Here is a 26634-nt window from a genome sequence, read left to right as displayed (position 1 = left end):
ATGAGGCAAATCAATCTTACTCCTATCTATCTTTTACTGAATGGTAAGAAAAAGCAGCAGCAGCAGAGGTCTTGGCAACAGGTTGGCTGCCAACTTTCAGAGCACAGAGTACAATGCATAATGTGTAAAAAGAAATTTAAACGGAAATCTCTCATTAAACTAAATTATTTCTCACAGAATTGGCTGACATTATATCTATTTAATCCTCTGGATAGTCATACATTAATATTTCTGAATATCAATTATGAGAAGAACATTTAATTCTCTGGCATCTGCAGTGGTTCAACCAGTGAAACTAGGAGCAAATCTACTTCCAACTATCCTACAGAACATTACATCGAGATGGGAGATGGAATGAGATGGAAGAGACATCAATAAAACTAAAATCCCTTACCTGACCATAGGAATTGAGCAAATGGCTGTAATTTTGTTAACCATTGACATTAACAAAATTAAAACTGAATCCCCTCCAGGATACTTCAGCCGACATAAAACATCAGAAAGATCTTTATTTTCTCCAAGTACTGATTCAAATATTAGTACAGCCTATCAATGTAGTAAATTGCTTATATTTTGACCTAAATGTGGGTTATCCTGAGCTACCTGGAGTGATAATAAGTGTTCACAAGTTGCAAGTGTTAAAATAATTGAGATCATTGGATGGTACACAATACAACTGATTGTTACAGTTCTGTGGCATTAACATCACTGCTTATCAAAGAAGTAGTAATCATATACATTTTAGCCTAGGAGGAGTAGGCAATTCAGTCCATCAAGCTAAAATAATGCTAGCTCAACCAGAGAGAAGGACACAGGTTGGATCTAAAAGATTTTCTCAGAATTGGCTTTAAAAATCCAGGTGAAAAACCCTGACTATGTTTTCCAATAATTGGATGCAGTTACAATGCATGACGCAAAGCTACAGTGTAAATGTTAAGGGACAGTATCTCAATAGTATACTGTAGTGTCTTGTAATGTACATGGTCAATCCTGCATGCACGTCATCAACAGCATGGTGCCATTATTGTACCGGGGGCTACAAATCTAGCTTAGTTTCAATAAAAAAGAAAGAAATATAGAGAAAGTTGTTGGTAAAACAGATAAGTTTGCTGGTGCGTGATTGAATTTGCAGCAACCAGCATGACTTCTCTGTCAAAGCAAGGCTTTCAAAGTAGGTTGTTACTGCAAACGAGTTTAAAAATCCGAAACGTAGATCAATTCAGTTCGGACCAATGTGCATATAATGTCAAATAGTACTTCCACTGTTCAAAGAAATTCTGCAGCGTCTTTTTTTTACAATAATAATCTAAGTCCCATCTCTAAAGATGATACCTCATTCTGGAGGGCTCTATGGTACCCACAACTCTTCTGTGTCTATTTTCCATCTACGCCTAAGCAGCCCAGTGGGCATGAGCTGTTTGGTGGATGTTATACCTAAGTCCACCCTCAATGCTCACAAACACATTTCCAGCACGGATCATTGAATAGCTATCAGATTCAGAGGTTACGGACATTTTGTTTCTCCCCACTCCAGAGATGATGAGGTCAATTAAACCAATCATATTTATTGCTTCAATTGAGATTGGCTAAATCGGAAAATACCCGTAATTGAGCCTGTAATGTCCTCCCGACGTGAAAGGCTATACAAATGTAATTTTGTTGTTGTTGTTGGAAACACATGGCTGAAAACCACAGCATGATATTGCCTTTATTGACTGAGCTGTTAAAGAAAAATGCTGCAATTTTCAAAATAACTTAATCTGTTTAAGTGCATTAGAATTTTTTAATTCTTTATTTATAACATTTCTGAATATTTCTGAGTCCAAACTTGCTGTCCAATTTTGAAAATTGATCCCTTTTGCAAATTACAATTTCTATATTCAAGATTCTATATCCAGGTTTAGGTGTTCACTGCAGAGCTGTACCTGACTTGGCACCCACTCACTGTTCCTTGTTTCTCTTTGTCTGGCAAACTCATAATAGCATGACCCTAATCTTTTTATATGAACAGAAACAAAAGGAGAAGCATTTTTGCAAACAATATACAAAATAAGGATGGTGATGGATTACAGATATGTATAGGAACCATCACTGAATGGAACTATGCATGAATTTTAAACTAAATTAAGTCTATTGATACTGATATCTGTAACACACCTAAATCATCTATCACTGCAAAAATTGGGAGGGGGAGCAGGGGTTGATCTGCTAAATTTATTCGATGTAGGTGAATTTATTATAAACACTATTCTGCTCCATGGTAAGACTCTATATCAAATGCAAGGATTATTATTATTATTCAGTACACTTAGCGATATTTTTCCTTGCAGCTTGTAAATAAAAACACAGTAATACAAATTTAAATGAGAAATTATTTGGCGTTATAAATATAAAATGCAACTATACTTATTGAATTGCATTTTTTTTTAATACGACCAGACAGGAACAAAGTTTCTAAATTTTTTCAATGGAGCCCGTCCATTTACAAATTTGCTACACCAAGTGCAAGGAACCGAATAACCCTCACAATTATTTTTTTTAAAAAGTGAGTTTAATTTTAAAATGATTAATTTAACAATTGCCCTCATTCTGTTAATACTGTAATAGGATTGAAAATAGTATCACAAAACGTGTTAAACGTGGTAATTGACTCTGCCACAGAGTCAATTTTAAATTTTAAATGAGAAATTACTTGGCATTATAAATTTATTATTATAAATTTCATGTTTGTTGAAAGCAGCTTTGAAACACCCATAAGCAATAACGGTGCAGCAGGGTAAAATAGAAACAGACCGTACTGATGTGAAGTTTAAAATATCATCAATTTTATGTTTGCACTGATATCATTACACTTGTATATCTTTCACTACCTGTTGGAGTTCTGAAAAAATCGTCCCTTTGGTCTCCCCTGGTGAGGTGGAGGTGGCTCCTGCATTCTGTCTATCGCCACTTCGACTGTGTGTAGATTTGGTCTTGAAGGGGCTACCTGAGACTGCACGAGGACAGACATGGGACACTAAGGAGTTAAGGTTTGGTAGAACAGAGTAAAAGATTGCAGAGGAAAAAGAAGGAAACAAAACGTTAACATTAGAACATTCTACCTCATGAAGCAATCTATTGTTCAATACCATCACCTACAGGCAATTTCAGGACAGACACCAAGAAATACATCACAAGAGTAGTTATCCAGAGGGTCATTAAAAACTGAAGCGGGTTACCAGAAGGTATAGTTGAGGTCAGGACACTGGTGGCATTTAAAAAAATCAGCTCAATCTTGTGATGGGAAGACGGTAGGATGGTTATTTTGGAAGGATGAGATCAGATGGGTATAAGGGCCTCCTTCGTCCAAACCAATCTTGTGATCAAAGTGGGACAGACATAAAATACTGCCAGTGCTTTAGAACTGCCTTGATTCAGGGGATGAGGTTTAATTTCCTTTCAAGTGTTTGTAAATTTTAGCAGTACAGCGCAATAGGTTCTCTTCTCCACCTCCCAAAACCAGGCTACCCTATCTTGATGCGCCTAATCACCTAATGCAACTGTTAACACAGATCAAGTTTCAACTATAGCTGAGGTTAGAATTTAAATCCAGGTCCACATTACCAGCGTCTACAGATAGTGATTCATCACAACTGAAAAAAATTAAATGAATCTACTAAATCTATTAATTTATTTATCCTCTACATCTTTTGGAATAATGGGCTGGAAAAGGATTACAAGATTTACTCATGGAAAAGAGAAGTTAATTAATATTTTTGTTTGAAAAGAATGCAACGTCAGATTTTTTTTTAACGGCTTAAATACATGGTTTCTCAGCGAGTCTGTTCTGCAAACGTATTGAGAATTAACACCAAATTGCAGAAATATTATAGTGTTTTTGCTCTGAATTGGACAGCACTACACAATTTGAAGGATGCAACAAGTTGTTTTGATCAAAATGAGCTGTCTTTTCTCATATGTCCAGAATGTATTATCATTACTCATCGACTCCCTTCTGTCATCAAAGCATTACATAAACAACTGTCATATTTTAGTATATAGTATGGAGTTTGTATTTTCTCTAGCTCAGTAGTTAGAACACTCGCCTCGCAAGCGAGAGACCTGGGTTCAATTCCCTGCAGGGCGAAACCTTGGGCAAGTTTCCTTGCTCCACACCCTTGATGATAATCCCTTAAGAAAATAAACAATGATAATTTGGTCACTCAATCCACGACTGTTTGTGGGTCACTGTTGTGCAGAATTTCGCCCACAAAAATGTTGTCAATTCACTTTACAGTACATCTGTGAAATGCTTTGAGACGTCTAGAAGATCTGAAAAGCACTATATTAGTGCAAGGATTATTATTATTATATACTCAACTAAAACTTTCTAGATTGAATCTAAATTAAATGCAAGTGGTTCTAAATTGAGACAGTTCTGGTTTTGGCGTTTAGTTACAATACTAAATTCATCTTCAGTATTGATAAATTTACCGATCATTGTTGAATATATTTTATGTAGGAATGCAATTTGTATACACTCAAACATTATTGAACATAGCTAATTAAGTTAAAATGAAACTATTTTAGATATTTTGTCTTGTTCCAATATTTTCTTATGATCTTGAAAATAAGTGGTGCGCTGTAGTAATGAGAAGTCAAAGCTCACTTTGTGTGACATATAGCCAGTTTGGGAGCTATTAAGACAATGGACATCTGTGATCCGGTAAGAGGCAAAATAGTAATGATTTTGTAATGTATCCTCGTTAGTATCTGAGTTTGGGTTAAAATTAATTTACTGGAAATTACCTGCATAATCTTCTTTCTGAAAGTATTGGGAGCATGTGGCAGTATGTAAAAATTACTGGTACTCTATTCCCGTTGACTATATTTGTAAGATGCGTTACAAGAATATATTTCTGTATTAATGTTACCTTTTAAGCATTAATAATTCTCATTTTATTTATTTTCAAATATTTGTGTGTCAGCCTGGATCAGTTGATAGCACTCTCGTCTCTGAGTCAGAAGGTTGTGGGTTCAAGCCCCATGTCAGGACTTGGAACTAAATTGATGCTACAATGCAGTGCTGGGGATGTGCTGCATTGACGGAGGTGGCATTTCTTCAGATGAGCTGCTAAATAAGCAGGCCCTCACTGCTTGTTCAAGCAGTCATTAAATATTCCATGGCACTATGCGAAAAGAGAAGGGAGTTTCTCCAAGTGTCCTGGTCAACAATCCCCCAATAAAATTGGTCTCTCACTCCATGACTTTGTTTGCTGTACGCAACTTGGCTGCCGTGTTCACACACAAAACACACAGTAACTACACTTTACTTTATATCCTGTGAAGTTCTTTGGGATGTCCATCTAACATGAAAAGAACTATAACAAATGCAAGGATTATTACTGTATTTAAAAATGTAGTCAAGTTAAAGACTGTAAACCTCCACCCTTCCATTCATTAAAACAATAGAGCTTAAAAGCAAGAACGATTTGGAAGAAAACATATGCTCTAAAGGCTAACCTTTAAACCTTGCCATTTACCTGAATGATGTGAGCCACAACATGACAAAAAAGCAGTACTTCTGCTGCGTGCTAAAGAAGAATGTGTGGGAGTCAGCAGACGACTGATTAGGACATTTTCCATGGGACTAAGATGGAAACGGCGATGAACTGCATGATTGGAGCAAATTAAAACAAAACAATGTCAAAATAAAATACTTGAACGAAAAGAATGACTGAACAAATGAAAGTAAAATGATAATAAGCAAAGCAACATATTTTTTATTAAATGAAAGACAATTAGAAGCAATTGGATTAATCAATTAATTGATTAATCACTGATTAATCAAGAGTACATTGTTTCCATGCAGCATTCTTATACTGTAAGGATGAACAGTCTAGGTAAGGCTACTCCATGACTGTAGTCCTAACACACATAGCAGGGTGGTGAGCTGGCAAGGCCACTTTTTTCTATGACCCTCTCCTTTCAATCCAAAGTGGAACATTAAGTTGTCAACAGATATGTCAACAAGACTTATGAAGGGTTATCACTGAAATCAAAATGATATGAAGCAGCTATCTTGACAGTTTTGGTAGAAATGCAAGATTAGTCATCGATGGAATGTTAGAATTGTTTGCATTATTAAAATGAATATGTTATATTTGTGTGCACACAAAGTTTAGATAACATATTTTAAGTTGAAGTAGAATACGCTTACAATCTCAATGCTTTAGGGTCACTAGTCAAACCTTTAAGATTGGTCGATAAACAGGTAAGTGATAACATCACTCCGAACTTGTGCAAGATATAATCACACATAGTCACTACACTTTACAGGACATATGAAGCGCTTTATGACATCCTCCCAACATGAAAGGCGCTATATAAAAATCTAAGAATTTATTTATTATTATTCCATTCTTCAATTTTTTTAAAAAAATGATATTTAATACATCCTTTGTCATGCTCTGAATATTTTTACAATGTTAATAACCAATTTATTAATCACATTGAATTTGTAAAACAGCAACACAATCTTCACTCAATGACAGCACTACGAAATGTCAGGCGCTCTAACAAATTCAGAAATGTATCTGTTCTACCCCTCATTTCTCTAACTTCCAGCCTGGGTGCCTCCAGCTTCCTGAAATTCAGCACCTCAATTTGCTGGGTACTGCATCTAATAGCTTCCTCAAAACCAATAGCTGATCAATATCAGCAGAGTGAAGAGTGCCTCTGGAACATAAGGTTGGAGAAGACTGTGAAGGCAGGATGGAGGAGCAATGTGGAAGGATTTGAAAACAAGAGCACATTCAAGCCTAATGTTTGGTAGTACTTATTTCAAACAAACATTTCTTAGCTGAGAAACTCTCCATTAAAAGGGTTTGCTTTAAAATCCTTTAACTAGAATTGAAGGAAGGAAGGGAGGACTGTGCTAGGGCAGTTACAGATTGCAATCTATTCTAGATTCAGACGGTTAACATTCTGTGAAATAAATTATCTCATTTACTGAAAGGTAATCAATAGTTATACAAAGAAGGAGCTGGACAATTTTCTGAACCACTAGATAATTAGAGAGGCATTATTTGAGATCTCAAACCAATAATTTGATAAACCGTATTGAGGTGAGAGGTCATGTACTGAGAGACAGGCACAGTAAACCTCCAGATGTATACAAGCTTTGAGACTCCATTTCACTTTGCTTTTTCCTTCACTGATGTGCAAAATGTTCTGGGAAATTGAAAGGCGATTGGCAGCTCTACATGACATATAGGCTTGAATAGACTGGATTTCTCTCCCAGTTATTCCCCATCTAACTACCATTACTGCCAACACATCCCCTTTAATGCCATCAAAGCGTGTACAACCAGTAATTCATTATTTTCCAAATTATTTACAAATATAATGCATGTTCTGGATAGACTGTGGTGAAAATGCCATAATTATCACATTATACCACAACATTGTATTTTTTCACCTCGTTATTTCTTATCTTACAAATTAAGGGAAATGCAAAAAGCTCATTCAGTTAAGTGAGACAAATAGGTATAAAGGATACAAGCAATTTTTTATCAACTACTTGAAAACGACAGATACACAGTACTGCAGAAACATATTTCAGTAATGTCCCTAAAATTGTCATTTTTTAAAATTGTTAAATTATTATTAAATATAAAATTTTTCACATTAAATGAAAGACAATTAGAAACAATTATTCAGTAAAAGGCTTGCAGTTTTGTGATTCTCAAACCCAGCAGCCAGCTAGTTATTGAACAACAAGAGTGGAGGCAAGGATATCCCCCGTAAGAATGGAGGTAAAGATCAGAGGGTAATTCACCTATGCTCTCTTACAAACATCTACAACAACAACAACAACAACAAGATTCCATTTATAGAGCGCCTTTCACGTCAGGAGGACGTCCCAAGGCGCTGCACAGTTGGGTCATGACCCGAGCAGGGGGGAAATGGTCAGGGTGAGGGAGGGAAGGGAGGGAGAGAGGAGGGGAAATGGTCAGGGTGAGGGGAGGGAAGGGAGGGAGCGAGGAGGAGGAAGAGAGTCGAGAGGGGAGCTGAAGGCACGGTCAAAGAGAAAGGTTTTGAGACCGGCCTTGAAGGAGGAAAGGGAGGAAGCAAGGCGAAGGCACTGGGGGATGGAGTTCCAGAGCCTCGGGGCTGAGAGGCTGAAGGCCCGACCACCGATAGTAGGGCGGTTGGGGCGGGGGACGTGGAGCAGACCGGAGCCAGAGGAACGGAGGGTACGGGCAGGTAGGTAGGGGGATAGTAGGTTGGAGAGGTAGGAGGGAGCAAGGCCGTGAATGGCCTTGTAGGTGAGGATGAGGATCTTGAAATCAATCCTCTGGGGGATGGGGAGCCAGTGGAGGCGAGCGAGGGTGGGAGTGATGTGGTCCCGAAGCCTGGTGCGGGACAGTACACGAGCTGCAGAGTTCTGAATGACCTGCAGCTTGTGGAGGGAGGTGGCGGGAAGGCCGGCGAGGAGAGAGTTCCCATAGTCCAGCCTTGAGGTGACAAAGGCGTGAACCAGGGTTTCAGCAGCGTGAGGGGTGAGGTAGTGCCGTAATCTGGCGATATTCCGGAGGTGATGGAAGGCGGTGCCAGTTGTGGTGCGGATGTGAGGGAGAAAGGACAGCTCAGGGTCGAACAAAACGCCGAGGTTCCTGACTGGCTTTGAGAGGTGGAGAGTGCAGCCTTGGATGCTGATGGTGTCAGCGCCTGAGGTGCGGAGGCGCTGACGTGAGCCAATCAGGAGGGCCTCGGTTTTTTGCACGTTGAGCTGAAGAAAGTTGTCTCTCGTCCAGGACTCGATGTCGGACAGGCAGGCTGTCAGGACATCGGTGGTCGTGGAGTTGAGAGTAGAGGAGGAAAGGTAGAGTTGGGTGTCATCCGCATACATGTGGAAGTTAACCCCATGTTTGCGGATGATGTCACCAAGGGGGAGCATATAGAGGGTGAAGAGGAGGGGACCGAGGACAGAGCCCTGAGGGACACCACATGAGACAGTACGGGGGGTGGAGGAGAAGCCATTCGTTGAGACGAAGTGAAGACGGTGAGAAAGGTACGACCTAAACCATTCAAGGACAGTGCCTTGAAGGTTGAGGTGGGAGGACAAGCGGTGGAGTAGGATAGTGTGGTCGACCGTATCGAATGCTGCCGATAGGTCGAGGAGGACGAGGAGACAGAGGGAGCCCTGGTCACAGATGGTCAGGATATCATTGGTGACCTTGACCAGGGCAGTTTCTGTGCTATGAGCAGCACGGAAACCTGACTGAAGGGGTTCAAAAAGAGAATGGGTGGAGAGGAAAGAGCGCAGTTGGGAGGCGACAACTCTTTCCAAGACCTTGGAGAGAAAGGGGAGGTTGGAGATGGGCCGGTAGCTTGATAGCTGCGACGCATCAAGGGAGGGTTTTTTCAGGGTGGGCGTGATGATGGCAGTTTTTAATGGAATGGGGACAGAGCCAGAGGAGAGGGACAGGTTTATGATGTCAGTGATGTGTGGGGCAAGAAAATGGAGCTGGGAGATAAGGAGTGGAGTGGGGATGGGGTCAAGGGAGCAGGTGGTTGGTTTTAGGGATAGGATGAGTTCAGTGACAGAGGGTGGGGAAACGGGTACGAAGGTGTGTAGGGGAGGATGGGTAGGAGTCGGAGTGTGGGAGGGAAGGGGTGGGTGGTGGGTGGAAGTTGGAGGGGAAGTGACCGCGGAGCGGATTCCCTTGATCTTGGATTCAAGGAAATCCAGCATCTCCTCGCAGTGAAGGTTGGAGGAGATGACCTGCGCGGGGTGGCGGGGGGGACGGAGGAGTCGGGATGTGGTGGAAAACAGTAGCCTGGGGTTGTTCTTCGCCTCCAGGATTATCCTGGAGTAGAAGGACGACTTGGCCGAGGCTAGAGTGGAGCGGTAAATTTTGAGGAGGTCCAGCCAGATTTGTCGGTGGACCGTTAAGCCGGATTTGACAAAGGTGCGCTCAGCAGCCCGCACCTGGCATTTCAGTGAGCGGAGGTGGGTGGTGTACCAGGGGGAGGAGCGGGAGTAGGAGACAGTGCGGGAAGTGATGGGGGCAAGAGTATCGAGTGTGGAGGAGAGGATATTGTGGAGGAGGGAGAGAGGAGAAGAGGGGTCGGTGAGGGTTGAAGGCCAGAGGGAGAGGAGTTCAGAGGACTCCAAGGCATCGGTTAGGGATTGTGGGGGTAACTTCTTCCAAGGGCGGTAGAAGATGGTGGTGGGTCTGGTGGAGGTGGGGAGGGGGGTGGAGGTGGTGAAGGAGATGAAGTAGTGGTCGGAGATGGCCTTGTCGGTAAAAATCTATCAGCTACTGTAGTTACTAAGCAGCAATGGGAGATTCCTGACCGGAATTTACATTGGAGAATGCTGTGTGGTGAGAGGGGAATGTTGAGGGAAGGGAAGACAAAAATCCCCAAATCATAATTTGAATCTGGATTATCCATAATAGGGACAAAATATATAATGAGCTTCCAGGCCTCTCTGAAATGAAACAATATAGCATTAAACATGCCAGAGCAAAATATGAAAACACAAATTATACATAAACCTTACACATATGACCTTCTTACTTTTGATGGTGCCTATTCAGCTTGTTTACATGAATAAACAATGAATACATTATGTGAATAAATTATAACTAAAATTAATCTCATCTTTGTTGCACAGGTACAAGTATTTAAATTGATTGGTTTTAAATATTGTCTTTTTGATAAAACATCCTCTGTAGATAAAATTAAGAGCAGAAGACCTACTCCCTCAATGCCATCAATCTGCTAAAAGGATTCAAATGCACCTATGTGCTACTCTTCCAATTGTCCCTACCTTTCCTAGGAAATGCATGGGTGGGAACCCAGCGCCTTGGGACATCCTCCCAACATAAAAGGCGCTTTACAAATACAATTATTAATCCTTGCTTTGATTTGAGCATACCTTATCATGTATTGAGGTCAGAGGTGCACGTTCTGAAGGACAGGCATAGTAAACCTCCAGATGTATTCAGGATTTGAGACCCCAGACGCATACAGGCTTTGCGATGTCTTTGAGACGTTTCAAAGCACTTCACAGAATATACTGTAAAGAGAATTGACTGTATTTCGTGGGCGAAACTCAGCACCCAATTGCGCACAGCAGTGTCCCACAAACAGTCATGAATTCAGTGACCAAATTATGATTTTTTTGTAGGGATTATTACCCTCAGAAGGCGATCCGCCAATTGACAAACAATAATAATTTGCATTTATGTAGCACCCTTCACACGGGGTAGCGTTTCACAGCGGCAGAGTCTGACAAGGGGGTGGAGGAGGTGACCGTAAGCACAATCAAAAGGGAAGGTCTTTAGGCGGGTTTTGTAGGTGGGGAGGGAGGGGCAGAGAGATTGAGGCAGAAAGTACCAGTGTTTCGGGGTGTAGAGGCTGAAGGCACGGCTACTGATGGTGGAACGGAAGGGGCACGAGGGACAAACAGAAGGCCGGAGCCAGCCGAGTGGAGGTAGCGGGTGATAGAGTGGGGGGTAAGCAGGTCAGATAGGTAGGGAGGTGTGAGAGCATGAACAGATTTGAAAACGAGTGAGAGGATCTTGAAATCTATATATCGGTGTTTAAGACCCAGTGGAGCCTGACTAGGACTGGTGTGATAGGGGTACGGTGTTCCGTGCGGGTGACTATCCGGGTGGCTGTTTTTTGAATTAATTGGATTTTGTGTTTGGTGAAACTGGGGAGACCAGCCAGGAGGGCATTAGAATCGTCCAGCCGGGAAGTGACAAAGTCATGGATGAGGGCTTCGGCTGCTGTGGGTATGGGGTACAGACGGAGGCGGGCAATGTGGCAGAGGTGGAAAAAAGTGGTTCTGGTCAGGGAACGAATGTGTGGTAGAAAGGAAAGCTGGGAATCGAACCTGACATCTAAGTTGGCACGGGTTTGGAGAGTCTGAGGGAGAGCCCAGGGAGGTTGAGGAATTCAGACCCGCAGGAAAGAAGACATTGTTGGAAGCCAAGTAGTGTGGCTTCCGTCTTGCCAACATTCAGCTGCAGGAAATTTGCTCTTATCCGGATAAGGTAGAGGAGGGGGCCAAAGATGGAGCCTAGGGGTATCCCACAAGTGACCGGGCAGGGGCGAGAGGAAAAACTGTTGGTCAAGATAAAGTGCTGGCGGTTGGTTAAGTAGGACTCGAACCATGCGAGTGCGGTCCCACTGAGGTGGATGAGGGAGGAGGCGGTGGAGCAGGATGGCGAGGTCGACTGCGTCAAATGCCGCGGAGAGGCAGAGGGAAGCCCTGGTCACAGAGAGAGGATGTCATTTGTTACTTTGAAAAGCGCAGTCTCTGTGCTGTGGGCTGGGAGGAAACTGGACAGGAGGGATTCGAGTAGGGAGTGGAGAGTGAGATGTGAGCAAAGTTGATGTGAAACAACGGGTTCCAGGGCTTTGGCCAGGAAGGGCAGGTTTGAAATGGGGTGGTAGTGCATGAGGTTGAAGGTTTTTTTAAGGAGGGGAGTGATGACAGCGGTTTTGAGGGGGAGTGGGACTGAGCCTGAGGAGAGGGACTGATTTATGGTGTCTGACAGCAGTGGGCTAAGGAGGGGGAGTTTAGCGACTATCAGCTGGGTGGGGAGGGTTCGAGGCAACAGGTAGTGGGTTTCCTCCAGGTGATGGAGGATGAGAGGGAGGAAGGAAAGATGGGGTAAAGGAGTGTAAGTTGGGGCCCAAGGTAGGAGCCGTGGGATGGGGAGGAGTGGGTGATGGAGGAGGAATGGGGTACATGGGGCAGGAGGAGGAGATGGCCAGCAGGATGTTATCTATCTTGGAGATAGTTCTTGGCAATTGATGTTAGGATTGAGGATGCTTGATGGGGCACACGGAGAAGGTAGTGAGTGATGGAGAACAGGATTTTGGAGCTGTTTTTGCCCTGCTCGGGAATCAAAATCAGGTCCTCTCGCTTGCAAGGCAAGTGCTATAACCACTAAGCTACAGGACTCCATATATAATTTGTTATTGTTGTTGGGAAGGGGAAGCACCTTGGATCTCTTGGTACCACTCCCCTCCTCCTCATGACTTTCCTAAGATTGACAACTCACCCCATTTGAGGAACTCTTGAAACCAAAGATCTACATTTTGCTTCTCTGTGTGGCAGGGAGCCAAGTCAATAGAACAAAAACACATCATCTGCTTTAATCATCTCTCTGGAATAAGTGGACTAAAGCAAGCCAGTCACGTTGCTGTTTCAGTTACTGTATCCAAATTTGTTCCCAAGGTTTACACCCACTGCAGGCACTACAGACACTGCAATGAAATATTGCTAACATGTTCAGGTGCCATAAAACATTGATTGGACAATCTATGGTATTTTCTTGAATTAACACCGCTGACATATCCACAATTTGGAATTGCATTAATCCATATGCTAAATATACTTTATCTGCTCTGTGTTGTCCAGATTTGGATTTGACTAGATTACTGACATCTTGGGGCCATGTGTACCGCAGAAAATGTAGAATAGTAGTAAACATAATAAATCTCAAGCAAATCTGTCAGTAGCATATCCCACAAGGACTGCATGTAACACCCAGTAGGATAATCACTTGCCTCTTTCAGGGGAATGTGTAATTGCTGCTGCAGAGGAGGACAGACGCTTGCTGACTGGTGGATCCATTTGTTTGGGAAGATTCATGGCTGAAGCTGAAAGTCTGTCAGCCACTGCAAGAAGAGAGGCAGCAAGGACATTTATGTTTAGATTGGTATAAAATATCTTTATACAGAAAAGGACAAGAGTGAGAGAAAAAAGTTAACTTGCACATCACGCAGACATGCACGCATGACATTGTGAAGCTTTTATGCAAAGTGTCACACGAGTACTGGAAAAATATATAGCGCGTCTGTCAAAAATGTAATGCAACCATGCAAGTTAGTCACTGAGTCACTGAGACAAAGACCAATGAGTAAACACATGAGTTATCCAAAAATGTCCACAGTTTGAGCAGCAATAATACAAAGAGTTGAACAGGACAAAGGGTGGTTAGGACACAGTGGTTAGACAAGTGGAAGACAGAATACGAATTTGTAAAATAAAAAAAAATACAAAACGCATCAAGATAGAGTAATTTTCCCAAATACCAGCAACGGAATCAGCAACATCAAAGGCCACAGGCTCTGAAGGAGGATAGGTGTTGGCGATTAAATCTATAGGAGGGGGTAGGGAATTTTCTGATTCACCTACATAGCACAGAATCAGAATAAAGGATATCAGTTACTTGCAGGCAGAATGCTGAAAAATAGCTTGCCATACAAAACAAACCTACTTTTAAACAAAAACACGACAAAAAGATTTTACAGACAGTGCAACAAAGACGAATAAAATTCAAGATTCTACATCCGCAGGAATAGAATTGCCTGCAACATGTTGCGTTGCCTAACCACTCCCATATCTCCAGTTTAGCTGCAACATCGTGCATTCAGATGGAAGGAAAAGCCTTTTCTTACAGAAACCAGCACTTTGCTGAGATTGTTCCACCTTTTACTCATTAAAATTTCCCCTTTCAGGCACAGTGTCATGAACACTATTCTAAGGGAATGATAGCTCGACCTTCATTAATAAATGAAATACTGGGCAAGGTATTTGACAGCACTTTGGGTTTGAAGAAAAATGCAATGTTTTTCATTTTAAACTCAAATTAAGTCTAATTTCGATTGCTTTTGGTTTCTGGCAGCACAATACTAAAAATAATACAACGTCGTTCTTGAATATTTTAACAGAATCAATATTAATGCTTCAGAAATGCCATTTCACTCTGTCCCTGTACTCAACCATAATGGGCCTTACAAAAAGATTTTAAATTTCAGAGTTTTTAAATAAAACCTAAAAGGACTCGAGACATACTCAAATTCAATAATTTATTGAAACCATGAAGATCTATGTTACGAATCCTGAATCCAACCTGCACTATCAAACACAATCAATTTAGCTTCTGTTTAAGCTATTTGAGGCACAGGTATTCCCTGCTTCTAACCGCTCCCCTTTCGCTTGTGTCGCACATTAGTAATCATGAAAGCAGAAAGAAAAAGGAGCAACCTTTGCCACAGACGTTTGGAAAAAAAGCAGGATGATATGCTGTAAGCCACAGAAAAGAAATAAAATCAGAACTGGAAAAAAAAACACCCTGATAAAATTTCAGCTTTGTAAAAAGAGAACATCCTGATATGCTTTGTGAAATCAGCTACACAAATATATAAAAACTTCACAAATATGGTAAGATTAATGGCTCACAGGATCCTTAAGAAGCAAGCACATATTGATACGATATTCCAGAAGCTGCATTGCAGGCTGTGCCCTATTCACTTACCATCTCTGGATCCAGTGCCTGTGGATCCTGCTCCTCCCCAGGACCACCTCTTCTGCCTCTGCTCGAGCTGCTGGCTCCGTTCTAAGGTGCGACGCATTATAGCCTCATGGCGTTCCTAGCAATGCACCATCCACATAAAACAAAACATCCAAAAGTCAGCGGCCTTCAAATCCACTAGCTCTCTTTAAGAATTTCACTAACAGGACTGCTTGTCTTAACAGACCTTCAATTAGAAAATTTAAATCACAGACGAGATCTATCTAAGATAAATCTGCAAAAGAACTGGCATAAAAAAAGATTTACACAAATAAATATGAAGCACATACCATCATAAACCTCCAGCAATGGCGACATACCTAACAGAAAGGCAAGCATTACAAGATGCTGAACTATTATGCAAATAGCACTTACATCATCAGCCACCACCTGCTATCATAGGTTTAACCATCATCGAAGATTCTGACTTCATCTACTCATGAATAATACTCAACAAGCATTAATAGCAGGGCCCTGTAAAGATCTTAATGCAGAGGTTTGATAATTGAGTCAGTGCTCAGGATCCTTAGCATAAAAGCCAGGCAAACTGGCCAGACAGCAAATATCTGTTACATACAGCGGCATCACATTGCCATAACCTTGCTGCAGTATAAAACTCCTGCTTTTTCCAAGAAAAGATTGACATGACATAAGGTCTGAAAAGTGTACTTTTAAAAAAAAACACACCTAAGAGTTGTTTTCTTTAAATGATTGGCAAATTACCAGCCAAATGTTGGTTATGGGTATTGCAATTTAATCTTTCTGGACATTTCAAGGTTATTCGACAGAGCAGTTAGGAAGGGTGTGTCCAAATGGAATAAAATTGTGCACTGGGACACCAATTCATGCATTTATAAATGAGGCTTTCTTTGCAAGTGAGTTTGATGCAACTCCTTAAAAGGGCTCTGTAACCTTATTAGCACATTTTCAAGCAGGCTGGGTTTTTGTAACAATCGACTCAAAAAACAGTATTAACATGTTAGCCACTGGGGAAAGTTCCCACAAGAGCAGTTGCTGTTTATTGCAGCGTGAACCCATTATATGTAGTTTTTCATGATTTGAATCTTATTAGAGCACATGTTGTATTATATTTTGTAATCTGCCCAAATGAACTGCTCAGTAACCTTCAAGTGGTTCAATACTTGGGGATCGGTGATCGCTGCACAATTAGATTCAGTCTTTTATTAAACGCAATGACCAAAAATAATAGCAGTTCACAATGTTAGGAATTTAACCTATGCCAGGGAGAATTAATTTAGAAGTAAAACTAGAAAATAAAACAAGAAAATGAAATTATTTTACATCCATCTTAAGGTGAAATAAAATGAATTTTTATGATGAAATAAAAGAATTAAATCATAACAGGTGATTAAATAAGCCAATTTAACTCAAATTGGAAGTCGAAACGTGCGTAAAACAGAATCACAATCATCTTCATCACAATTTTCTTCATCAAAAGACCAACTAATGATTATCCTCCTTGGTAATGGAATGGCAGAATCAAGTCAACCTTCTATGGTGATCTCAGTAGTCCGATTCCTGAGTCAGTCAGGTCTGCACTCCACTGAACTGCACTCCACTGACAGATCAGCCATCTTGCTTTCTCAGTAGAACTTGGAAGATTACTCATTACATAGTTACACAGAGTAATATGACACAGAGTAATATGATGCAGAAGCAGGATATCCAGCCCACAAAAGTCAAAAAATTGCATAAATGTAATGCCCTTCATGTGGGGTAGCTTCTCGGAGTGCTGAACAATGACAGAACCTGATGCCGAGCTAGAGAGAAATGGGAGGTAGACCCAGTCAAAAAGGGAAATCTTCAGGTGCGATATGACGATGGTTAAAGAGTGGGCAAGGTGGAGGGATTGAGGCATGAAGATCCAAAGGTTTGGGGATGTAGTGCAGTGGCTGAAGGCATGGCCGCTGATGGTGGAGGGGAAGGAGAACAGCTAGTCTGTGCTGAGGTTTATATTCCACAGAACCCCATCCCTCCTATTTGTCCACTTATATCTCACTATTCCCTTTCCCTCAATTATGCATCAAGTTTTCTCTTACATACATTGATGCTTTTTGCTTCAACCAGGTGCTGGACAGGCATACTCTAGGTGTTATGAACATGTGTATGAAGCTTTTGGCGGCCTGCGGTGTGAGACAATGGTGGAGCCGGGTGACGTTGCGGAGGTGGGGGAAGGCAGAGCGGTCACGGAACGGATGTGGGGGAGAAAGGACAGTTGAGGGTCAAACAAAATGCCAAAGTTCCGGACTGGTTCAGTGAGGTGGAGTGTGCATCCATGGATGGTGATGCTGCCAGTGCCTGAGAAGTATGATCTAAACCATTCAAGGACAGAACCATGAAGGTTGAGGTGAGAGGAGATGTGGTGGATTAGGATAGAATGGTCAGTGGTATCAAAGGCAGCAGAGAGCCAGCACGGAAACCCGATTGGAGGGATTTGTATAGGGAGTAGCAGGAGAGGAAGGAGCGAAGCAACGACTCTTTCAAGACCTTGGAAAGGAAAGGGAGGCTGGAGATGGGGTGGTAATTTGAGAGCAGGGATGGGTCCATGGAAGGCTTTTTGAGGATAGGGGTGATGATGGCTGTTTTTAATGGGGTGGGAATGGCACCAGGGGACAGGGAGAGGTTGATTAGGTCTTTGAGTAGAGGGGCAAGGAGGTGGAGCTGGGAGGTAAGGAGAAGGGTAATATCCACCTTATCATTTTTTTTAATAATCTTAAAACCCTAATGGGTATGGTTATCCTAGTTGGACAAGCATTGGGAGATTTGCCAAGCAGTGCTCTCAATGCCAAGCTACATATATTTAGCTGATTAAACTCCAGCAAAACCCCAATCTATACTTTGTGGTTTCCAAGCCTTGGGGCTCATCAATCTAAGCCTAATACTCTCTGGAATTAGGTAAGCAGAGTTATTCCTCCAGAGAGAGAGTGTATATTCCATTTCAGACACAGAGAAATTTCCATGTATAGATGTTATGAATATATGAGACTCAGTCAGTTTTGGGCACTTTTTAATATGTGCTTCACTAACCCAATCTCTGCCAATGCACTCTAGACTCTGCTCTGGTGTACCTTCAGGATTTTATTGTACCTCCCACATCTGACCCATTGCTGAAACCGTATAGATCAGAAGGAGGATATTCAACCCATTTTGTCTATTTGGCGCCTGCTCCCCACTGGAGTGGTCTGCTGTAATTCCACTTACCCATTTCCTCCAATTTGTCTATTTCCACCCATACTCTTTATATATTTCATCTCTGAATATGTATCTGATTTTTAAACATCAATTCAATAGGCAACCTGAAAATGATCTTTCATTATTTAGCCTCTAAATCCCTTTCAGAATTTTGAACATTACAGTTGCATTCTCTCTAACCTTTCTCTGATCCTGTGAATAGTCAGTGAGCCTTTATTGATATCTACAATGCTTTCACTACTGATATGATTCAAGTGAATCTATGCTGCATCCTCTTTATAATGTTTATATTTTCTACAGTGTGTCACCCAAAGCTGTGACCATATTAAGGATCTCATCTGTGATCTCATCAATGGCATGTTTATTCAACGTCATCTTTTGTTGCAATGCGAACATCCTTAATATAAAGAGCAGCGCGGCTTAGTTGGTAGTATTGTTCCCTCTGAAGTCAGGTTATTGTGGGTTCAAGACCCACACTGGGATTTGAACTCACATTCCAGGCTGATAAACCAGCACAAACCTGAAAGAATGCTACTTTGTCAGGGATTCATTTTGCCTATTCAAGCAGATATTAAAAATCTCATGATACTATTCAAAAAGAGGTGGATTTCTCCTAGTCCTGACTGACAATCCTCCTGATAAATTGGTCATTTCGCTCACGACTGTATGTGGGGACCTGCTGTTTGCAAAATGGCTGCCGAATTTGCCCACAAATACAGTTATTACACTTCACAGCAATTTAACTGTGAAGCACTTGAGACATGTTAATGCTGTAGGTGCGAAAACAAATCTGTCGACCAATCCATCCTTCTCCACAGTCTCTCCACCCTGCTCCATCTCCATGCTTTGTTCTTTCTGGGTTTTACTCTTACCGATTCTCGAGTCTATGCTCTGCATACAGGCCTGACTACGAACACCCTCCCCATCAGCCTTCCCAACTCCTCTTAAGGTGTAGATTATCTAAAATTCTGCAGCCCCTGTCCTCTCTCTCACCAGGCTCTGGAAGCCGATCCCCCCTATCCTAACTCAGCCCCATCTGCTGCCCAACCATTAAGTGGCTCAAACTCACCTTCTCAACAATTATTTTGGTGGCATTGTTTTCAAATGCCCTCTTAAATTTGAGGTGGTCGTTAAGCCACAAACGTGAAATTCCCTATACTTTACAGTAAAATCCTGTGACGAGCATTGAGATGTTTTGACGGTGCAATAGGTGCTACATCAAATGCAAGGATTATTATTTTTCCAGTAGTTCAAAAAGGTCATATGAGTTACAAAATACAAAACAACCTTTATTTGTTTGTGGCGATTAGTAATGCGATTATTTTATGTGGGTCAGCCTTCTGCTGCCACACGAATCCTATAAATTCCATCTCTTTGTATTCTCCATAAAACTTGACTCAGTCTTTGTTACTCAATAGATTAAATGCCTCTAAAAATCTGGGGATTTGAGTTGTGAGTGTTCAATTTTCAGGAAACAAAACTATTTGGTGGTATCAGTCAGATGCATACAAAGGGATTATAACAATAATAATCTTTGCAATTTGATATCGAGCCTTATCACTTTGTCAGACTTCCAAAGTATTTACAGGATATCACTTTAAATGACATATCCAACTTTTTTCCCCCAATTTTAACAATTCATTGAATTTCTCTTCAGTAACCTCACATGGTATCAGGTCACTGGCTGACAGCATACAGTATTATCAATATATTGATCTACAGATCTCTCTGGAGCGGAAATCATGTTTGCATGATGTGCCTGTAATTCTAGAAGCATGATTTCCAGGCAGCATCAAAGAGCATCAAAGAGATTCAAAGACAATTTATTACATTCTACTGCTGCTAACACTGCTGAAATAAATCAGAGTATAATATAGATACTCGGAAAGACAGACAGGAACAATTAAAAGTACATTAGATCCCTGTCAACCAGTAGTCTTTCAATCGGTTAGTTCTGCTAATTGGTAAAATGCTCTTACTCCTCATTATTATGCTCCCATGGGAGGGGCAATGATTTTGAGTACCATATGATGAGGTGGTAGGATACAACCTGGAAATCTTCATGGAGCAAGGTACAATCTCAGCCGAATCACTGAAAAAAGGGGATGGGTCTGCACTAAGAGGCCAGATGGCTTTCCCTAGAAAGGGGAAGAGAGGACAAACAAAATGGGTGGAGGTAATTATAAATAGTCCATTTGGGAGTTCTGTAATAATAATCCTTGCATTTGATATAGCACCTTATCACGTCTTTGATACGTCTCAAATAACTTCACAGAATATACTTCATGGGTAAAACGAGGCAGCCAATTGTGCACAGCAGTGTCCCACAAACAGTTGTGGATTGAAATGACCAAGCCCTGCCGGGAATTGAAACCTGGTCTTTCGCTTGCGAGGCGAGTGCTCTAACCACTGAACTACAGGACTACACGTAGCATAATGTTTAGGTACGAGTAAGTAGTAATTCTTTTCAAAATTAATTTTAAAAAATTTAATAATAATTTGGTCACTCAATCCACGACTGTGTACGCTATGTGCAATTGGCTGAGACATTTTGCCCACAATATTTACAATTAATTCACTTTACATTCTTTTCTGTGAAGCGCTTTGAGACATCTCAATATCGTGATAAGGCATTATGTCAAGTGCAAGGATAGATTATTATTAATATTATTATTATTGTATTCTATTAGTGACTTTAGGGAAACAAACCTCTCCCTGCATCTTGTTTTCTACAACAGATCTCCCATTGCTGTTTCATGTCCTGCTTTAGTGAATTTTACCTGTGGACTTTTCTATAGCTACTGCCTAGCAGTTTGATAATTTGCTAATTCACTCAATCTATGACTGTTTGTAGGACACTGCTGTGAGCAATTGGTTGCCACATTTCACCCACACAATACACAGTCACTCCACTTTACAATATATTCTGTGAAGCTCTTTAAGACATCTCAATAACATGATAAGGCAGTGTATCAAATGCAAGGAATATTATAATTGGTGCTCAGAGTACTCTTCCCTCCCCCCCACCCCCACTACCCATAATGAACATTCCTGCTGTAGTAAGATGCAAAGTTCGCAAATTATTTGACGAGTGAGCTCTAATCTTCTAACATAAGGGTCCTTGTCCATGTCCTGTAAGACAGTTGGGTGCGGTGACCATCTTGGAAGGGTACTTCCTCTGCTTGTTATATTTTACTTATGGTGGAATCATCCCTCACACCCTATTTCCTGACTTTGTACTCTGTTCCTTTAGACATAAAGCCTGGGCAATGATTTGCATTCTTTATGGCCATGTCCATCAATGTTGCAAATTGTACAGTTTTGTGATTCTAAATCCCAGATCTCTTTATTTACCAAGAAGATACAACTCCACCTTCATTGGAAGCTAGCTTTATCCAACATAACAATTGTTCTTCAGCATAGTATGAGGGTGAACAGTCTGCTAGCTCAACTTTGTTTTAATATCGTGTACAAATAGTGGGAAAAGTTGGTATAAATGAATGGGATACTCCTAAATATGTACTCACCCTCTCTACTTCAAATCTCTGTCTCCTTTTTTCTTCCACTGCTGCTCTTCTTTGTTCATCTCGTTGACGCTGCTCGTCCAGCTTCTTCCAACGTTCTTCCATCTGTTTTTCATATAACAGCTTTGCTCTTCTTTCCTTTTCTAGTATCTGCTGCTCTCTTGCAGCTAACGGGAAAAATGCAAATCGTTTGACAAGCATTCATTGCAATATTTTACAAAGAGACATTTACCAAAACAGGCCTGTTAAAATACAGTCGTATAAGTTCAATATCTCAGAATCCGAGCTGTGGGACACCCTGGTTCAGTTGAGAGCATTCTTCCCTCTGACTCAGAAGGTTTGGGGTTCAAGCCCCCATCAGGACTTTGAACTCACTGACTTACAATCCGATAGAGTGCAGGGAGAGCATTGCATTGTCAGTCCATTTAATCTGGGATTTGTGGCTCATGACACCGGTAGAAACTCGTTTTGCTTTTTGAATATTGCCATAGAATATTTAATATCCACCTCAACCGACAGACAAAACGGAACCTTGGTTTAATGTCTCATCTAAAGGGCAGAACTTCCACCAATTCAGTTCACCCCCAGCATTCAAGGGTCAATGTAGACTATGAGTGAAATTGGCATTACCATTTGTCTACAAATGCACAGTCACCACACTTTACAGTATAATCCTGTGAAGCACTTTGCTATATCAAATACAAGGATTATTGTTAAATATATTATTACATAGTGTCTTAACAAATTGTCAAAATTGCTCAAAACATTTGGCAGCAATTTCATCTGGAGGATTACTGGCCAGGACACTGGGAGAAATTCCTTTCTTTTTTGGTAAGCCTGGTGTCCGACACTTGTGGAATCTCATCACCATGCTTAAGAGTATCCAAACCAAACTAAGAGTTCCACGTATGTATGCCACCTACACATTGACATTTTTCTGAATATGGAATGCCTACTAACTCCCTGAAGGGACACACCCTGCCTACTTAATTACCTGGGTATCAAACACAGCTCGACAAGAGCCAAAGTTTGGGGGCTTCAAAGTATTAATTGGGACACTGTTGGGGTTTAACAACGTAAACCATATAGGTTACCATTGAGATCATTGTTTGACAAGCGTCCTCCTGCTTGTCTCACCAGGATCACCCTACCTTTTAGGATTTTGACTTGCAGGGTGAGCGGGAGTTGGGTGGGAAGAATCCCTGCTCTCCATGAGTGGTCTGCTTCTCCAAGTCTTGTCGATGAACCAAGCTGGCTGGTCTATCATTAGCAACACTCAATAGGCCAGTAGGACTGTGGACCCACGTGGCTGAAGAACCTATCTACTGAAATTACCAGAGAGGATTGACTTGATCTTGACATTCCATTGTCAAGCATGTCACTTTGGAGGCAGCTCAGCTCTAAGGAGACTTCACTTAGAAATCACTAACTAATCACTAGTTAGTCACTAATAGGTGCTCTTTTTGAACAGTGCCATGGTGTCTTAATGCCCACCTGAAAAAGAAGGTGGGAACTTGGTTCACATCTCATCCAAAGGATGGCACCTCCATAAATGTATTCCCAACACTACACTGGAATGTCAGGATAAAAAATTATTTTACAAGTTATTTTTATGATTCCTTTTAAATATTGTTATGTACAACAGCCACTCCTTACTTCCTGTATCTATGAGATTGTTGCAGGCAAAACAGAGTGATATTAATACATCACAAACTCATGATATTTGATATTAGAATTTTTGAATAAATATGTGATTATGCATCCTAATGGCTTCCATTTTTTTTAAGAGAAACAGAATGCAGTGTTCTTGCATGAAGTGAATACCAGCATTGGCGTCAAAAATTGGCATGGTTTGTGATAGAATTTTCCATTATAAAGATGCAACAAAAACAAAGCTACCTTTAGTTTTGGGCACATGAAAAAAAAACTCAAAATCTCAAATAATACATTGCTGTTTGGTTCAGTGACAAAATAGTCAGGCAAGCCTGAAACAAAGTAATAAAATATAAAACAAATCTCTGTGGATTAGAGATTAAATCAATATCAGAAAAAAAAGTTATGTTGATATTCTTGGGCTGGTTCTTCCGGAATATGAAACTAATTGAGAGTAGTTTCAACCTCCATAGCTCATGGCCTTGTACATACAGAAAATAGAAAACATTCAAGACCGCACAAAAAGTACAAAGCAAATAATGGAAAAGCACAGGATTTAATTTGCGGTAATGAGATTTATGAATACATTGCTTCAGATTGGCATTCCTGTGGCCTGAATAACGTACTTCCATTTATAGGAAGCAGTCACCATTGGCATGAATTGGCTTGCTTATTAAGGAACCCATTTATGAAAAGCTACCCTTTCAATTGGTAGGTTGTTGGGATGCTTTAATTGCTTCTATTGCTCTTGAATGAAGATTTCAAATGCATATTTTGAGCCAGGTGGATTATCAGTTATAGACTGAAGAGTTCCAGTATCTATCTTGCATTCTAAAAATAATACGCCTTCCCTGATTGCATGAGCTTTAGGTGGACATAGTCTTAAATTAGAACCAGGCCATTTAAGAATGAAATCAGGAAGCATTTTTTCACTCAAAGTGTGGCAGAAATCAGGAATTCTCTTCCCCAAAAGGCTGTGGATGCTGGATCCATCCACACCTTCAAGAGTGAGGTTGATAGATTTTTGTTGGTCAGGGTATTAAGGGATATGGGGAGAAAGCAGGAAATTGGAATTGAAAGGATTAGTTGAGGTACAGATCAGCCATGATTTAATTAAATGTTGGAACAGGCTCAAAGAGCTGAATGGCCTACTCCTGTTTCTATGTTCTTATGGCATCTCAAATAGAGCAGCCCTTAAAAAGAAAGATCAATTGTAAAATAATAAGACATGGAACATGTACACAAATAGCATCTGAGTCTTTTAGAAAAATAAAAGTTACCAAGTGATTTCTCCCGTTCCTCTCTTCTTTCCTTTGCTAATCTTTGTCGGTCATCTGTCTTTGAGGATTGCACATCTGGAAAGATAAACAATTGCATTTCTGCTTCACAAGACCAGACAGTTCCAACGCTGTCAATGAAAAGAATGGAACTGCATGTAAAATCTAGTTTAGGTTACTTATTGCAATAGCTGAAAAAATAATGCCGAACTAACGATATTACTGATCGATGACTATCACTTGAGATCTGGTTAAGTGTTTAGAATGGAAAATTCCTTATTAATTCCTACAATAAAGCTGTGATGATTTGCAGCTATTGTAACAGGTATCTTATGAATGTTAAGAAAAAAAACACAAGGTTCATTGTTGTCCCTTTATGTATCATTGTGTCAATCTGATTCAGTTGCTAGCACTCCTGCCTCTGAGTCAGAAGGTTATAAGTTCAAGCCGCGCATCAAGTATTTGAGGGTGGGTGTCCGTCTCCTGGTCACATTTATCCTGGTTTATATTCCCTTTCTGATCCAAATTTACTTGCAAATCTAAATTAATGGCTTCTCATTTCATTGCTGCTTATGGAGCGTTACTAATGTAGGTTGGCTGACCGTTTTACCTATGCAAAAACTTTCACTTAATTTCTAATCAATTCTATTCTGGAGAGCATTTTGAGATGTTTGTTTTTTATGAAAAATGCTGTATAATTAATTGCAAGTTATTATGTGCTCACAGTGCCAGAGCTGATACATTTTCCATGTGGTAGAGAATCACTCCTCATGTCCAAGCATTTTCCCAAAGTACAATTTGGTACATGGACTGAACTTTGCTGTTCGTAAACTTACTAACTTTTGTCTCATAATTGCTTGACCTGAGATGCCGTAACATTTTCAGAAAACAGAAAATAAGTCAGAAAATTACTGAAGGACATCAATGCAATGACAAGAATGCCCTTTTTACAGCAGCAGCGAAGCCAGTCTTCAGGGAAATTATTTAGTCAGCACTTACTGCACACCAATGCATAAATCAGATGTGACTAGTCATCGTTGGGACAGATAGAAGGTCATTATTTCTGCTCAGGGTTCCAACCATATTTTACACACTTCCCTCTGTTCAATTCTATATCAGGTCTCTCTGAATCCACAAATGGAATGTGCATCACAGCCAACAATAATGAAGCAGTACTTAACCACTGCTATTAATCTTTTTTTTCCCCCCCACAGCATTTCAAGGTGGTATTCAAAATAAAAANTTAAATCTTTCAGCGCCAAAGCCTGTTCAGTTAAGAGGCAGCCAGTCTCCGAATAATGGCTCCAAATGTCAGATGCCATTACCTGCTGATTCAGGGATGTGCTAGAACAGGCAAGTAAACAAATGACTGGGGCTTTCATTGTTAAGTCGCTAGGGACGCTGGATGCTATACCTATTTGCGATGAGGCAGTGGGTAATAGAACCTCAATTATTTACCAATTTCAATTATCCTTGAGGGGGAAAAAAGAGTACTCTCCACTATGTCGGACAATCAGAAATCTACTGAACATGTACCAGATATACTGTATATCATACACAAAGACTTATTAGCATATGAAATGTACGATTGTAGTCATA

At 40.8% G+C, this 26634-nt stretch overlaps 1 protein-coding gene across 5 annotated transcripts in view; it reads right to left on the bottom strand.

Annotated features, from left to right (window-relative positions):
- The window catches only part of LOC103177505 (MAP7 domain-containing protein 2), a 64418-nt gene that overhangs the window by 10712 nt on the left and 27072 nt on the right, over nt 1–26634 (bottom strand). Inside the window, exons 3-8 of one of the 5 annotated variants that reach the window (XM_042334003.1) lie at nt 25039–25113; nt 22109–22272; nt 15333–15447; nt 14107–14205; nt 13579–13689; nt 2871–3016 (exon numbers count right to left, since the gene is read on the bottom strand). In XM_042334003.1, the coding sequence (XP_042189937.1) occupies nt 2871–3016; nt 13579–13689; nt 14107–14205; nt 15333–15447; nt 22109–22272; nt 25039–25113 (710 nt within the window). Of the gene's footprint in view, nt 1–2870; nt 3017–13578; nt 13690–14106; nt 14206–15332; nt 15448–15658; nt 15712–22108; nt 22273–25038; nt 25114–26634 lie in introns of those variants that run through there. The other 4 variants (XM_042334004.1, XM_042334005.1, XM_007891700.2 and 1 more) reach the window with 4 other exon arrangements.

Source organism: Callorhinchus milii, unplaced genomic scaffold (genome assembly GCF_018977255.1).
Source record: "Callorhinchus milii isolate IMCB2004 unplaced genomic scaffold, IMCB_Cmil_1.0 Scaffold4, whole genome shotgun sequence".
Classification (NCBI taxonomy): domain Eukaryota; kingdom Metazoa; phylum Chordata; class Chondrichthyes; order Chimaeriformes; family Callorhinchidae; genus Callorhinchus; species Callorhinchus milii.
This window is presented reverse-complemented; position numbering and strand designations above follow the sequence as displayed.